A 15,180-nucleotide genomic window follows, 5' to 3' on the forward strand; every position below is an offset into this window, starting at 1 on the left:
GACTTTTTGCTGGTTTATTACTCTCTCGGTCCCTTCTCCTACCTACTACCACCACCACCACCTAAACCACCATCACTTCATCATCATTGTTCCCTCTCTACTATCTCCCCTTGCTCATTTCATCCCTTCCTGACCTTTCGCTTCAGCGATGACCAGCATGCAGAATGAAGTCCTTTTCCAGTTCGGCCATTAGTACGTTCCTTTGTCCCCTCTTCCCGTGTCCCGTCCCGCCTTCACATTCAACTGCTAATCATGCCTCCTCTACAGATAAGTCGGGCAAGAAGTTTGCCCCCAAGGCGCCCGCTCGCCGTCCTCCAGCCTCCGCTCCCCCCAGAAGACCTACTGTAGCCTCCCAGCCATCTGCCTCTCAGACTCCCCAACCGCCGACAGAGACAGCAACTCCCGAACCAGGTCCACCGGCCCCCGCTGTTCAGCCCTCCGTTCCTACTGCACCTTCAATCCCAGAGGAGTTAGCAGTCTCTCCTAAAGAGAAGGTCGCCGTGCCTCAGTCTGCGACGGCCATTCCAATCCCCCGTCCCAAGCGGAAGGCTTCGGTGTCTGCAGTCTCCCCGGGAACCATAGAACAGATCTCAACCCCTCCTCAACCTACCCCGCCTACACCTACCGCGCCAGAACCCCATGTCGAGCAGATACAGGCTACTGTGAGCGACACTGCGACTGCTGTCCCCGAGACACAGATATCCCGCCCCGATAATGACGCGACAGTGATTCGTCCATCCAAACGTCCCAAGACCACCGGAGAATCCACCGCCATCACCACCGATGCTGTCCCCACCGTTTCCGCTCCTTCTGCCGCTGCTGCTGCTCCTCATCCTGCTACGACTACGCGCACCACCCAATCAATTGCGATAGACGCCAATCCCCAACTCGTTACTCCTCCAGCAACGCAGGCGGCACTCACAGATAGCGAAGGGACTACAGATGCACGCCCTAGAACTGACTCGCAGGTTACTATTGCCGAACAAGGTCGAAAGCCAACGAGGACTAGACGGAAATCAGTGAAGGATGTCAATGGGGAAAATGCGACAAAGAAGAAGGAAAGGAAGCCTCGAACACGCAAGAAGCGCGAGCCAACCCCCGAAGGCGCCGAATCTGTCGAGATCGCCCCCGCAATGGTCAAGATGTCGGAGCTGTGCAAGGATTTGCGCACGGGTAAAATGTCCAAGCGTGAGACTGAGCTGCGCAACATGGAACAGGCGGAGCAGGAGCGTAAGCAAAAAGCGCAGCAGGAAGGCGATACCGAGGCACTGGTAAAAGAAAACGGGAACGACGCGTCTCCCGCCGGAGACCAGGATGAGAACCCAGACAATAAGGCCCAGGCTGGACCAGTGATGAGGATCGTTAACGGAGAGATTGTGCTCGACACTGCTTCATTGCAGGTGGATCGCCATGCCGACGCCGCGAGGAATGCTGGGGACCTCGAGGATGTTATCGAAAACTCGTTTACTCGCAAAATCAACCAGGCGACATATGGAAAACGCTCCAAGACCGAGTCCTGGGACGAGGAGATGACCGACCTTTTCTATCGGGGCTTGCGCATGTTTGGTACGGATTTCATGATGATCAGCAAGTTGTTCCCGGGCCGTTCCCGGCGCCAGATCAAGCTCAAGTTCAACAACGAAGAACGTCGTGACCCCCAGCGGATCAAAGAAACACTGTTGGGCCCGCGGGAGACCATTGACATTAGTACCTACTCGGAGATGACCAACACTGTCTATGACGACCCCAGGCTGATCCAACAAGAGTTGGACGAGGAGCGGAAGCGGATTGAGGCACAGCACGCTAAAGAGAAGGAAGCGCAGGAAGAGATGCTTCGTAATCCTGACGGTGCGGCTGGTGGTGCCGACGGCACTGCAGCCAACGACGTGCCTGTCAAAGCGAAGCGGAACAGCAGAAAACAAGCCATGAAAGCCATGGCTGGTGGCACTGAAGAAGTTTTGGGCACCATTGATGATATACCTTGAGTACGCAGGATCGATAAATTTATATTTTACGGCCGATTTCAATACCATGCGGGGATATAGGTGTTTTTGGCGTTGCAGACCAGACCAGTTATACTGCCTGGTGCAGGAGTTTACTTGGGTTCCTGTTCGTCTTTCTTTTGCCCCCCGGTGATGATGAATGTCTGTTTGTTTACTCTATTTGCTTACTACACCGTGGTCGGCTGAAGTAGTGGTAATTATCCGACGATTTGGTCCTACGTGTATCTTAGTGGTCGGCCATTACAACGAGAATTTCAAAAGAATCAAAGGCTTATAGCTAGCGCATACTTCCCAAAGTATCGACTGTCGTTTCACGTCTCTGGTCCTTGTAGCTATTACCTGCGGCGCGTTGAGCCAAATCCGGTACTTGAGGTGCTGCTGGAGAATTGCGGAGTGCGCGATCCTGAGCTACCCTCCCCAGGGTCATCATATCTTCTGGACGAGGAAGGCCGGGTCCAAATAGATGACGAACTAGACGGATTCCCAGCGCTTCTTCTTCCCAGCGCATAACCAGCCGCCCCACCACTCATGGCACCCGTCCAAAACCCAGGTCTCCAACGCTCGCTAGGGTCCGAAGAAGGAGTATAAGGGGGCGGCGATGCTGAGTACGGAGGCGGAGGCCCATCATCCCCATAGCCACCACCACCTCCCCCACCACCACCACCACCACCACCACGGCGTCGTCTCTGAGGCCGATTCGCCCCCGACCCGCAACACTCATTGAAGAACGCTGCCAGAATGAACACAAAAACCGCGATCATAAACCCAAAGAAGATCACTTTGCCTACGGGGCCAAGCTCATCACTCGAAGAGCTCGATCTCTCATTGCGCAAGTGTCCGAACTTCTCCTCTCCCGCTTCCGTCAGCAGTAGGCGATACTCGACTCCACAGCTTCCTTTCAATATCCACTTGTCGTCGGCATTCCGGTATCCTTCACATATTACGTCTGTAGCTCCGAGCTTGAATTCCTGTGGGAGCGACGCAGTGCAGGTCCATTGAACGTCTTCTTCATCGTAGTCGTAGCCTTCGTTTGTGCATCGCATTGTATCGATCTCGTACATATTGCAGATGCGCTTGGATGGGCCGGTGCATTTTAGCTGCTGAATTGGAGATACTCGTCTGGAGGTGGTGAGACGGTTTCCGCGGAGGGTGAGTGACCGGACGCGCGAGAGGAGAATGGCGTCTTTGCCTGGGGGTCGGTCGGAGAGAGCGCTGTGAGGGAAGAGGAGGAGGGAGAGGAGGAGCTGTTGGATGAGTAGATTGTACATTGTGGGAGGTGTCTTGTGAATGGGTAGCTTTGGTGTGTGTGTGTGTGTGTGTGTGTGTGTGTGTTAGTAAAGAGTGAGCATGAGCATGCTGCCGACGATGATGCGGCGTCTGGATAGATGGCACACAAGCAATGGTAAGGCGACGTGGTATCAGTACAGTATGTAGTTCCAGATCAATGATTCTGGAACGTGCAAGTATTCAACGTGTCCTCCCCAGACAACCAGCTTGAGGGGCGGTTCTTGCATCCGATCTGGATTGTGTTGGACCCGCGGTGGAGGAGGGATCGATCACCGCTTAGCGTCACCGCAGCGGAAACCTCGACCTTCGCCATTTTCCGGTTCTTTCGTCATTTCTCCCAAGACACTGCCATCCAGCCCCTTCTATATAATCCCGCGGCTGTGGTGGTCATGGGCGATGGGCAGAAGTTGAGGTCTATAGTGGCGGACAATGTCTTTCCAACAAAGTGCGATCGAATCATTTCCTCCTCTCTGCTAAGGACTGCCTGAAAGCTGACTGACGAACCAGGTGAAACGGTGCCCGTTCCGGCTCAATCCTCGTATGTCACTAATGGCCTGATCCCCCTTGGCTGTTCCCATAGAAGGGCTAACGATCTAGTCTAGCCTATCTTTCACGCAGGGGTTTTTGCTTGGGCAGCTGTCCGTGGTGCTGTTGATCGGAGCCTTCATCAAGTTCTTCATTTTCGGCGAAGCTCCTCCGCCGCCCTCCCGCGGCCTTTCACATCGAGCCTCTACCCATCGGCGTTCCAATTCCATCTATACAATTAACCCTAACGAGGCCAATAACCGGTCATTGAGGGAGAAGCCGTCGAATTCCAACGTTCTCCGTCCGGTGCCTTCCTCCTCGACGAATACCCGCTCTATCCTCCGCAAAACCTACTACAGCGCCATTCCTACAAATCCCTCGAAACATGGCAGGCATAAGATTCATCATTCGTCGCATCAGCCAGAGTCTCTGGACTGGTTCAATGTGTTGATCGCCCAGACTATTGCTCAATACAGACAAACTGCGTACTCGTTGAAAGACTCTCCGACGTCGTCCATCCTCAGCTCGCTCAATGCGGCCCTCAACAATCCCGAGAAAAAGCCGTCTTTCATAGACAAAATCAACGTCACAGATATCTCGCTTGGTGAAGAATTTCCCATCTTCAGCAACTGCCGTATCATTGCTGTCGATGACCCCAATTCCGATGGCGGGAGACTCCAAGCCTTGATGGACGTCGACTTGAGCGACGACAACTTGTCAATCGCCATCGAAACTTCCTTGCTGCTTAACTATCCTAAGCCGTGCTCCGCGATTCTCCCTGTGGCACTTTCGGTTTCTGTTGTCCGGTTTTCGGGCACTTTATGTATCTCTCTTGTTCCCGCATCCACCCCTCCTCTCCACACTCCCTCTCCATCCCCATCCCCTCCCACCGCTGATGGGAACTCGCGCGGCAAGGCAGCCGGAGACGCCAACGCACAAGCGGCCGATGAGGGAGCTGATGGACTTCCACCAAAGTCAAGCCCGAAGAGCAATGTTGCATTCTCTTTCCTTCCGGATTACCGGCTGGATCTCTCCGTTCGATCCCTCATCGGCTCCCGGAGCAGGCTCCAGGACGTGCCTAAGGTGGCTCAGCTAGTGGAAGCTCGTGTGCACGCGTGGTTCGAGGAGCGAGTGGTCGAGCCCCGAGTGCAAGTAGTCGGCTTGCCTGATCTATGGCCGCGCATGGGACGGACAGGCGTCCGCACCGGTGACGACTCGGAAACCGGCTCAAACGCAGCATCTCGGAGTGCCATGTCGGCTGATCTTGGAGACCATCATCTGGGGGACCGAGAACCCGAGGGCCTACGGTTCCGGGGTGGTCTTGCCTCACGGCCCCAGTTCGACAGCGTCTCGCGAACGAGCAGCTACAATGTCGAGACAGGGGACCTGCGCAGCCCCAGCTTGGTCCGAGAGGAGAGTTCGGGAGCGCTTAGCGAACAATTTCAGATGCCCGGGTCTTTGTCCGGCGCGGCTGCTCGCTGAGCAAGCTACCTTTCCTTGGTTACGTGTACCATAGATGACTACGAGTTTTGAAGAAAAAGTATCCGACCTACATAACGAACGGAGTTAGGTAAATAGGGGAATTGAACATCACAATGTGCACAACACAAACACGAAGTCTATCCACGAACAGGTAATATATGTCATCAAAATTTCATTGTCATGGTATATAACATAGTCGTCACATCAAGCTTTACATTGCCAACCCCAAAGTCATTTTAAACAGCAGCAACAGCAGCCTTACCCAGACTACCGAGGTACGACACACGGTGCGGGTTCTCATCGAGATCGTTGCTACGGTTCAAAGGAGTCCACTTAGGCTCCTCCTGGAAGAGACGCATAGCCTTGACGTACTAAAGCCAGACAGACCCATTAGCACCACACCATTCCACAGCTACACAATGGCAAACTTACGTTCTTCTCATCCGTCGTAAAGCGATGATAGATACCCGCGGGGAGAATGATCAAATCATCCTTCACCAACTTGATGCGCACCCACTCGTCCTCCTTGCCACGGACATCAAAGTATCCCTCACCGTCCCGGATGTAGCGGATTTCCTCGTCCTCGTGGAGATGCTCGTGGAAGAACATCTTCACCTTCTCCTCGTACACATCGCCCATGGTCTTGGGGGACACGGTGATCTCATCGCGGTTCTTGTATCCGCGCTCGGCGGCCAGGGCATCGACGTCCTCGATTTTCGGGCAGTACTTGTAGAAAACACCCAGGGAGGCGAGGTAGGCTTCGTCGACGGGACGACCGTCGTCGTGGGGTTCGCGCTGGTCGCCCTGATAATCATGAAATGTCAGTCGGTGGCCATAGTGGTAACCAATGGAGGGGTAAGTGACGAAACCATGCGAGGTGGGGAGGGGTGCAAAACGGGATAGATAGACAGGATGAACTCACCGGCTTGTTATCGTACCAGTAAGCCTTCATTTTCAACGAATTCTAACAGATGTAAATGGCACACGAAATCCACAAGTTCGACAAAAACAAGAACGAACAAACCAGGAACGAGGATCAACGGCGAATATAAGTCCACCCCAAAGCCAATAAAGCCGCCGCGGGGCGCCGTGAAATAAGCCCCTCGTGTGATTGGCTGTAGAGCAAAACTTCGGCTCATTTCGTCATTACGTCAGCAAAGCACATCATTTCACCGCCTTTCGGAGTTTGGATCGGATTTAAGCTTTTTGGCCCTTGGCTTGTCGCGCACGTGATGCGGATATGAGTTCTTTTTTCCGGGGCAAAAAAAGGTTAATTAAATCTATGGGATTAGTTTAGTAGTGAGATTATTTCCGGTTGCGGAAGCATCGAATTTCTTAGCTTCTCCCCTTTCCACATCCCCCCCCTTGACGCTCTAGGCCATCCCGTTCGCAAATGGCTTTTCGGGCTCGCTCCGTTGCCCTTCTTCGTTGGGGGTTGGAGCCGAGATCATCCCAGTTGAATGTGCTGGGTAGGAGACGTGGGTTGGCGACGGTGTCGGATGGGACGCGGTATGTTTCTTTTTCTATCCTATACGGGGGGTGTATGCAGTGCTTTGAAGCTAATTCTGGCTTGTTTACAGAGCATACGATGTGGTGGTCATTGGAGGAGGTCATGCAGGCTCCGAAGCCTGTGCCGCGGCTGCTCGTTCAGGCGCCCGAACCGCATTAATCACGCCTTCGCTATCCAATATCGGTGTTTGTTCGTGTAATCCGAGTTTTGGTGGAATCGGAAAGGGTACTATGATTCGGGAAGTTGATGCGATGGATGGTGTCGCGGGACGAATCATCGATAAGGCCGGTATTATGTTTCGCACGCTGAACCGATCCAAGGGCCCGGCGGTTTGGGGTCCCCGTGCTCAGATCGATCGCGATTTGTATAAGAAGTACATGCAGGAGGAGTTGCAAGGGACGGAAGGATTGAGTATCGTCGAGGGTAAGGTTGCGGATATTGTGGTGTCGAAGGATGGGGTCGAGCATACCCCCGGGGCGCAGGGCAAGATTGTTGGTGTCAGGCTGGAGTCTGGCGAGGTTATACCCACTGGCAAGGTGGTTATCACGACGGGAACGTTCTTGGGTGGAGAGATTCATATTGGGCTTGAAGCGTACCCGTCTGGTCGGATGGGTGAGGCTGCTACGTTCGGACTTAGCAAGTCTTTGCGGGATGCTGGGTTCACGCTGGGTCGTTTGAAGACGGGGACACCTCCGCGGTTGGATAGGAAGACGATCAACTTTGCGCCTTTGGAAGTCCAGGAGGGTGATCACCCTCCAAGTCCATTCTCTTATCTCAATGGCAGGGTTCAGGTCGACGACGAGGCCCAGCTTACTTGCTGGATGACCTACACTAATGACGACGTTCACGATATTGTCCGGGCGAATCTGGACAAGACCATTCACATCCGCGAGACCGTTAGGGGACCCAGATATTGTCCTTCACTCGAGTCCAAGATCATCCGCTTCACCGATAAGAAGCGCCATCTGATCTGGCTCGAGCCAGAGGGATTCGCGCCAAACGACGTCATCTACCCCAACGGTATCTCCATGACTATCCCTGCCGACGCCCAGTATGCCATGCTGCGAAAGGTTCACGGTCTCGAGAACGTAACCATGCTTCAACCTGGATATGGAGTCGAGTACGACTACATTGACCCGCGCAATCTCCGCCCCACGCTTGAAACAAAACTTATCAGCGGTCTCTACCTCGCCGGTCAGATTAACGGCACCACCGGCTACGAAGAAGCCGCCGGACAGGGTATCATTGCTGGTACCAACGCAGGATTATCCGCCCAAGGTCGGGAACCGCTCACTCTCCGCCGGTCCGACGCATTCATCGGCATCATGATCGACGACCTGATCACGAAGGGCGTCTCCGAGCCCTACCGCATGTTCACGACACGAAGCGAATACCGCATCACCACTCGCTCCGACAACGCCGACCTCCGTCTCACCCGGATGGCCCGCGAGGCCGGAATCGTCTCCGACAAGCGCTGGCGCCACTTCACGGAAACAGAAGCGCAAATCAACGAGCTTCAAACCCTCCTCGAGAACACCAAGATGTCCTCCTACGCCTGGGCCCGCAAGGGCTTCAAAGCCCGCATCGACCCCTCTCAACGCTCCGCCCTCGATCTCCTCTGTCTCCGCGAAAGCGACATCGACTCTCTCATCCCGCACATCGAATCCCCCACCGGCACCGTCTACTCCGCCTCTTCCTTCCCCCCGGAGATCCGCAACCGCGTCTCCATCGAAGGCCGTTACGCCCCCTTCGTGATCCGCCAGGAAAACGCAGCCAAAAAGTCCCTCCGCGACGAGAACTTGTCTATCCCCGCTGATCTGGACTATGCTACAGTGAAAGGCATCAGCATCGAGGAAAAGCAGGCCCTGGAGCGCGTCCGTCCCGTCAGTATCGGCATGGCGAGGCGCATTGAAGGTGTTACTCCCTCCGGTGTCCTGAGGGTGCTTATGCACGTGCATCGGACCAGTCGGGATAGGACTGCTCCCGCATCGGAGGGGCTTGAGGAGACCCCTGACGATGTTATTAGCCAGGCGCCTTGATCTGGTGCCATCATTGATGACGTGTTTATTGGGAAGTGGTGTTGAACGATGACTATACTACATTATTGCATATCACAGCGACAGGCGAATCGAGTCGACTGGGCTAGGCGTATCGGTGTCATTTCGAGGGTTGTATTAAAATCGAAAGATGGTTTGGTTTAGAGGCCTCTTGTGTATATTATCATACCTTTTTTTTTTCCATATCTCATTCTAGGGAGTCTCCGTGTATTATAATTTTCTCCGTGGATCCCGGATACGTGCATATACCAATTCATCTCTCTTCTTGTTTATCTGCTATGGAGTTGGCGACCGATGGAATAGCATGGTTGGTGGTGAGACAGGACATTCTAGTCCTGTATCCAGACCTGTGGAGATTGAAACGAGTACTATTCTGTACAATGTATACTGGTAGAGCAACTGATATATAGGATTTATTTTATATTTAACAGCTTATATAGGCTTAGTAACTAGTGTAGACTTTATTCTTGACTATCTTTTACTGATTATGACTGTTGCTAACTATTTACGACCGTAGCTAACTTGCTTAAGTTCTCCACACACCACTTGGATCTTTATGATATATGTGAACTGCTTGGTGGGTGAACTCTTTCTCATTGATACTGACATCATGATTGTGACGTACTGTAGTAGTAGTGGAGAGGGTGGTCCAGGTCACATACTACTACCATCATCGGATATATATTTACATCGGCTACACTCCAGCGACCGATGAAGTTTTAGAAATGATCTAGTATCGAATCCCACAACTAATTATACAATGCGAAATAACCCGAAAACAACAATGCTCTATTTATATATACATACATGCATACATGCATACATACACCTTCACACAGACTTCATCTATGATGCGACAACTACTATATGAGCTGGGGGGGTTAATCAAGGCTTCTTACCCGCCGCGGCGCGGGCAATGCGTTTCTGGACTTCTTCCTTGGAGAGGATTTTGACGGCATCCCTAGAGAAGACGTAGCTCAGGCCGGACCAGAGGGTGGTTGCGGCGACGAGGTACCTTTAATAACCATTAGTTAATCTCATCATGAATTTTTCTGCAACAGTTCAATCGAGTAAAAAAAAAATATAAGGTAAAAAAAATAAAAACATACAACAGAAGGGATTCGCTGGTGGTCACCCACCCAACTACTAACCTCCCGGTGTGTGGCTTAAGTACGGCTGAGCGGACGGGAAGCCCTGTTTTCCACACCCTGTGGTCGTATGTACTAGACATACACCAGAACGGGTTTACATAGGCCTCTTCCCGCTTTACACGCACACATTTTTACAACAGTGACGGGGCAAGGGTAACAATGATAACTGGGAAATAAAATGGGCCACTCACTGGAATCCGGTCATAGCTTCCCTCAGGCTCCAAGCGTCGATGACCGTCTCGGGAAGTACAGGAAGCGCAATCGCACTACCCACTAGGAGCAGCTGCAGGGCCGTATTGATCTTGGACACCGTAGTGGGCTTCACTTCGGCCGAGGGGAGTGAGAAATCCCAGTACCGGGCCATGGTCTTGGGCGGTGGCAGGGATATCCATCGGTAGTAGATTGCAGAAATGGCTAGTCCGACGTCCCGTCCCAGGATGATTACAGCGAGCCAGACTGGGTTAGTTAGCCAATTGAGCCGAAGGTTCGTCGTTGGTTTGTGCCCTGGGGACACAACGTACCTGGGATGGACCCGTTCACGGCCAGGCAGGTGACTCCGATGGTCATGAGCAGTTTGTCAGCCATCGGGTCGATGATCGTTCCGACAACGGTTTGCAAATTCCATCGCCGTGCGATGTAGCCGTCCACAAGATCTGTGATACCGGCGTATGCGAACAGACCCAGTGCGGCTACGTGGTGGTCGTGGACGAGAAAGTATCCTACCATAGGTGCAGCAAGTAGACGGGTGAACGTGAGAATGTTGGGGACGGTGTAGATATTCTCATGAGTCCGAGGCAGCTTGGAGAGAATTGGCGACTTCTTGAGGCTGTTTTTACAGATATGACACGGTTAGAATTCGGGAGGGGCTGATAACAGAGTGCAGCCCTCGATGGCTCTACATGTCTGACATGCGTAACGGTAACTGCTCACCTTGAAGAGTCTGAATCTGTTGGCTTTTGTGCGGAGTATCGCTTCTGTTGGCCAACGCTTCGCACCAATTGCGACTCTATAGCGCAAAGGCCGACCTTCTTTCGTAATGTGCTGAACCTTGATTTAGCGACTTGTCCCAATGGCCACATTCAGCTGAATCGTACTTTGCCTGAGTCCTTGAGCGACTGCCCAGAGTAATCGCTGAGAAGCTGCGTGCTTCTGTTACCGACATCTGCCATCCTCGCTGGGAGAGGGGAGTATTCACCAGCGGGGATGCAAATAGCCGAGCGCATTGCCTGGATACACGTAGAGGCATTGGAAACATTGCAATCGCTGTCATGAATAAGCCGGTGAGTCGGTAGATGATGGAAAGATCCGGATGATGCTCGCGCGGTATCGCTCAGATATAGCGAATATATTTGTTGAATGGTTCCCAACAGACAATGCTTTCCAGAAGCCCAGTAGATAAAATGAAGCCGGCTGATGCGATTCAATTGGTGCAGAGTACTAGCAAATAACAAAAGCAGTCATGTCATAGAACAATATTAAACGTTCTGACCATATAACCACGTGACGCAGGAGAAAAGTAGCCGAAAGGAAAGAAGGCGAGATCGTGGAAACGAAAGAACAAGCCCTGTAACCAACACTCAACGGCGTCGCTTGGAACCAAGGATCTGAGGCGTTTCAAGACTGGATTGAACGAAGTATACTACTGTCTGAACGGTGAGAATATCCGGCTTCCGCGAGACTCCTGGGCACGTGAGTCTCGGGTCAGGCGGCGATCAATCCTACTGACGGAGTAATGGCCATCCACGACGCCGGATGATGATCACTCGAGACAATGAAGTGCGAGAAGGACCGGACGTTCGACAGGAAGCGAAAGGGGGAACGAGAAGGAGAGTATAGACCTTGGTCGAGACTCGCGATGGGAGAAAATGCCGACGGAGTTTTGGTTCCTCCGAGGTCATGTGACTGCATATAGACATGGCAGACTAGAGTTGCTATAAGAGAAACAGTTCATGATAGCAAGGTTGAATGGCAGTACTCATATAGAGACAAATACAGGGTGGTAAATGTGTGTAAGTGCTTGTTGTATATGAGTTCTTCAACTCGCTCAGCTGTTCTACTGTACAATGTCATACGAGGAATATTTCCGGGTAGGATTTGGCACCCAATTTGTATAAATTTGAGATGATTAGATATAGGGAAAGACCCACACCATCGTCAGTGATAATGCATATTCTCCACAGTTTTTACTGAGACCGGGACCCCACTAACAGGCTTGACATAACTTTGAATTAATAGATCTGTTCGAGCACGAATCTCGCCCACTGCAATATTTACGCTTTGTCCATTGTTGTTCTGGCCCCGAGAAAGATTAGGCAGTATGTCGAACGCATGGAGGCTCATCTGCCGGAAGTTCGGATACAGGGGTTCCTTGAGTTTCCGCTGGCATACACGCTTTGTATGCAGACTTAACAGGGCTGCCGAGTCCCCTGATTTCCTCTGAAGGATCCTGAATTGTTGGTCCAGAATCAGCCGATGGCACTTTCTGTCTCTTTCGCCTGAGACACCAGTATAACACAGCTGCTATCAGGCCGCACCCGACCACGGCTCCCACAACCGGTCCGGCAACCCACGTTTTCGAGGGATGGGATTGGGAAGCTGGGCTGGGAGAAGAGGCAGCGGCCGTGGTAGGGGCCAAAGCAGTAGCCGTGGGGACGGTGGCAGTCCTTTTCTGGGTCTGTGACGTCGTCACTGCTGTTGGGAGCTTCTCAATACCTGCCGTGATCAATAGATTGTGGTATTTGATATCTGAAGACTTCAAGGTCGTATGACGTTTTGTATGCTTGGATGTGCTCGTGTGGGCGTCAGAATACCAGTAGCTCGCAAAAATCTCGCAAGATGCGCTTTGGGTTGAAGAAAAGATCCTGCAGGCCCTTGAGTCGATATTGCTAGTGCACTGCTGAGAGTTTTGTTCTGAGCCGTCTGAGCTGTGTATGTACGTTGAAGGCCCTATGGTAAACGTAGGGGGAAAACCGACAGTCTCCAACGAGCAGTTGACGGCCAGGCTATGGATACAGTTGGTCCCGATGGTAGTCAGGCCCTCCACAGTATCCACATTCACGATGCTTCCAGCTAGAAAACTGAATATACTGCTGTAAAACACGGCATTTGCCTCAAAGACTTGAACATATGCTGTAGGAGGTGCTGTTGTGACCACTGTTGTCGTCGTCAGCTTGGTGGCTGACGTTGCCAGTATGGGAAAGGCGATCATGAGAGCAGCGTATGCCGGATACATGCTGAACTTCACGCTCAGCAGTGGTTTGTATATGAAAGGGGGCTTGTGATATAGTCAGAACGCGCGACGGGTGGAATAGACCGCACAAGCTTTGGTGCAGCCTGTATGGGACCCTCCTAAAGCAAGAACGTGGTGCCTGTTGTAAAATTGGTGATCCGAGACGTGGTTTATATGCTGATTCATAATTGATTTGAGTGAGCCAAGGAGCAGAGCGAGGGGGAACAAACCGTGAGGAGGCGACAGTGGCTGATGAGCGAGGTGTCACGAAATGCCCCTGATGGTGCTTGCACAGCTGGGCACCCCACTTGATAATCAAGGTTATCAACTCGACTACCTGGCAAAAGCTCAACATACCTACTGGTAATCCTAGACTATGCAACCTCTGTAGGGCTTTGTAGACCAAGAACACCGAGCGCTGATGCTAGTCCCCTCGGCCAGCAGGTCTAAAGTGCACTGCACTAGTATGTGGCCCTTGTTGCGGTAGTCGAGCACATATAGATCCATGTCTGGTGGATCAAGTTAGAGCATTCATGTTATCAAGAGACATTGATCCGATAGCAAAGTTTTAGCCTTGCTGTTCTCGGAGCTTTCTGGACCAAAAGCAGGCTGTTGGACGTATGCGAAGACGAGAAGGGGAGGAGCGGGATCGGGATGTCACCCGCTAACTAGTCGAACTTCCTTCGCTGTCACCCTCAGACTTCACCCTTTTCACTGAGGATCAGAAATCTTGACAAGCACACCAGTCTTCCTCACTAATGACTTTAATTATAAAACTCATATTTACCCAGCCTTCATCTAAATCATGGTATCAATATCCTATTACCCCTTGCACCACTGAAGGGACCGTTGGATTTCCATGATGGCACCTTGTCTCACGCGAGTCGGGTCAATAGGAGTCTGTGTCACACTTCTCTCAGTCTGCCTCGAGAAGCATCCATGATTCGAGCCTGTTCGCTAACCCAACGGTTGCCTTCAACACTTCAGGATGCTAATCTATGAGTTCCAACTCCAGACCTGATCCGATCCTTTCGCATACAAAAGGTATCAGCCCAGCCGAACATTGAAAGCCGTCAACTGCCTTCGCCTGCAACCCGACAGTGACAAACTGCGAAATAGTCCCCTCTAATCGGCCAATATTGTATCACACGCAAGCAGTTCCTTGGTTGTGGCCGGTGCCATGATACATTCTCGCTGTATCCATCGGTTTTAGGGCTATGAATGGAAGGCTAGGATACAAGGAGAGGCGGAGATGTATGCTGGACTCTGGGCTATTCAGGATGTTGTCGCACGCTGGTCACCACAGAGACAGACATGGCTAGACAAGTGCATAGCCATGGCACTCACTCAAGGAAGTTGACAACAATCGGACTTTCAGCCAGTTGAAATATCCAACTGACTCAGATAATGTATCGCAAGGAGCTTTATACGCCGGGGTTGTTCCAGTGCTTCCATGCCAAGTATTCCGCTAACAAATAACTCCTATTTCCCACAACTGATGATTGATGAGACTCTGAGATGCTTGATCTAGCTTGATATCATACCATGTGCTGACCCGGTCAAACCAAGCTGTAACCTATAGCCTACTTTGATATTCTCTCATATACGAAACCAACCTTCTCCTGATTCTTCTAGCCACATATATAAAGTACTTCCACTGTATAATTTACATGCTATGTATCCCAGAATAGCTCGCTACTTGCTGCTCCTATCAAAAGGCCATAGAGCAAATACCCATCAAGCCTCAATGTCAACCTCCACACCGCATCCCACTAAAGATCATCAATAGCGGACGAGTATATACATCTCAAACAGCATGTTACACAAAATACCCCCTCATCACAAATATCAACTCACTTCTCTCCCCTAGCAAGAGCGCAATGAGACTGATCACTTATCACCATGACACAAAACCACAAGCCCCTATATTCCAACA

At 51.8% G+C, this 15,180-nt stretch overlaps 7 protein-coding genes across 7 annotated transcripts; 3 read left to right on the top strand and 4 right to left on the bottom strand.

The window, feature by feature from the left end:
* Window positions 1–32: 32 nt before the first annotated feature.
* On the top strand, window positions 33–2,267 carry BO83DRAFT_355911 (transcription factor TFIIIB subunit BDP1). Its single transcript, XM_025529168.1, has 2 exons — window positions 33–192; window positions 268–2,267. The coding sequence occupies exons 1-2, from the start codon at window positions 165–167 to the stop codon at window positions 1,983–1,985; spliced, it is 1,746 nt and encodes a 581-aa protein (XP_025390457.1). The 5' UTR covers window positions 33–164; the 3' UTR covers window positions 1,986–2,267.
* BO83DRAFT_415174 (DUF1183 domain protein) lies at window positions 2,238–3,724 on the bottom strand. Its single transcript, XM_025534616.1, has one exon. The coding sequence runs from the start codon at window positions 3,269–3,271 to the stop codon at window positions 2,339–2,341; it is 933 nt and encodes a 310-aa protein (XP_025390458.1). The 5' UTR covers window positions 3,272–3,724; the 3' UTR covers window positions 2,238–2,338.
* On the top strand, window positions 3,496–5,451 carry mmm1 (ERMES complex subunit MMM1). The gene is made up of 3 exons (XM_025526732.1): window positions 3,496–3,735; window positions 3,798–3,828; window positions 3,893–5,451. The coding sequence occupies exons 1-3, from the start codon at window positions 3,720–3,722 to the stop codon at window positions 5,295–5,297; spliced, it is 1,452 nt and encodes a 483-aa protein (XP_025390459.1). The 5' UTR covers window positions 3,496–3,719; the 3' UTR covers window positions 5,298–5,451.
* BO83DRAFT_415176 (acireductone dioxygenase (Ni2+-requiring)) lies at window positions 5,441–6,367 on the bottom strand. The gene is made up of 3 exons (XM_025534617.1): window positions 6,220–6,367; window positions 5,730–6,101; window positions 5,441–5,668 (listed from the first exon to the last, which is right to left on the bottom strand). Exons 1-3 carry the CDS (start codon window positions 6,247–6,249, stop codon window positions 5,534–5,536), a joined length of 537 nt encoding a protein of 178 aa, XP_025390460.1. The 5' UTR covers window positions 6,250–6,367; the 3' UTR covers window positions 5,441–5,533.
* A 246-nt stretch (window positions 6,368–6,613) lies between these two features.
* Window positions 6,614–9,099, top strand: BO83DRAFT_332964 (tRNA modification protein MTO1). The gene is made up of 2 exons (XM_025528322.1): window positions 6,614–6,806; window positions 6,878–9,099. Exons 1-2 carry the CDS (start codon window positions 6,691–6,693, stop codon window positions 8,844–8,846), a joined length of 2,085 nt encoding a protein of 694 aa, XP_025390461.1. The 5' UTR covers window positions 6,614–6,690; the 3' UTR covers window positions 8,847–9,099.
* A 650-nt stretch (window positions 9,100–9,749) lies between these two features.
* On the bottom strand, window positions 9,750–11,285 carry BO83DRAFT_307299 (cardiolipin synthase; the record flags this gene model as incomplete). The annotated part of the gene is made up of 5 exons (XM_025527329.1): window positions 9,750–9,879; window positions 10,207–10,471; window positions 10,537–10,841; window positions 10,946–11,056; window positions 11,110–11,285. 5 exons carry the CDS (start codon window positions 11,283–11,285, stop codon window positions 9,750–9,752), a joined length of 987 nt encoding a protein of 328 aa, XP_025390462.1.
* Window positions 11,286–12,231: 946 nt separating this feature from the next.
* On the bottom strand, window positions 12,232–13,515 carry BO83DRAFT_212922 (uncharacterized protein). Its single transcript, XM_025526733.1, has one exon. It carries the CDS (start codon window positions 13,245–13,247, stop codon window positions 12,324–12,326), a length of 924 nt encoding a protein of 307 aa, XP_025390463.1. The 5' UTR covers window positions 13,248–13,515; the 3' UTR covers window positions 12,232–12,323.
* Between the last annotated feature and the right edge of the window lie 1,665 nt (window positions 13,516–15,180).

The sequence above is a fragment of the Aspergillus eucalypticola genome, assembly GCF_003184535.1.
Source record: "Aspergillus eucalypticola CBS 122712 chromosome Unknown BO83scaffold_6, whole genome shotgun sequence".
NCBI classification, from domain to species: domain Eukaryota; kingdom Fungi; phylum Ascomycota; class Eurotiomycetes; order Eurotiales; family Aspergillaceae; genus Aspergillus; species Aspergillus eucalypticola.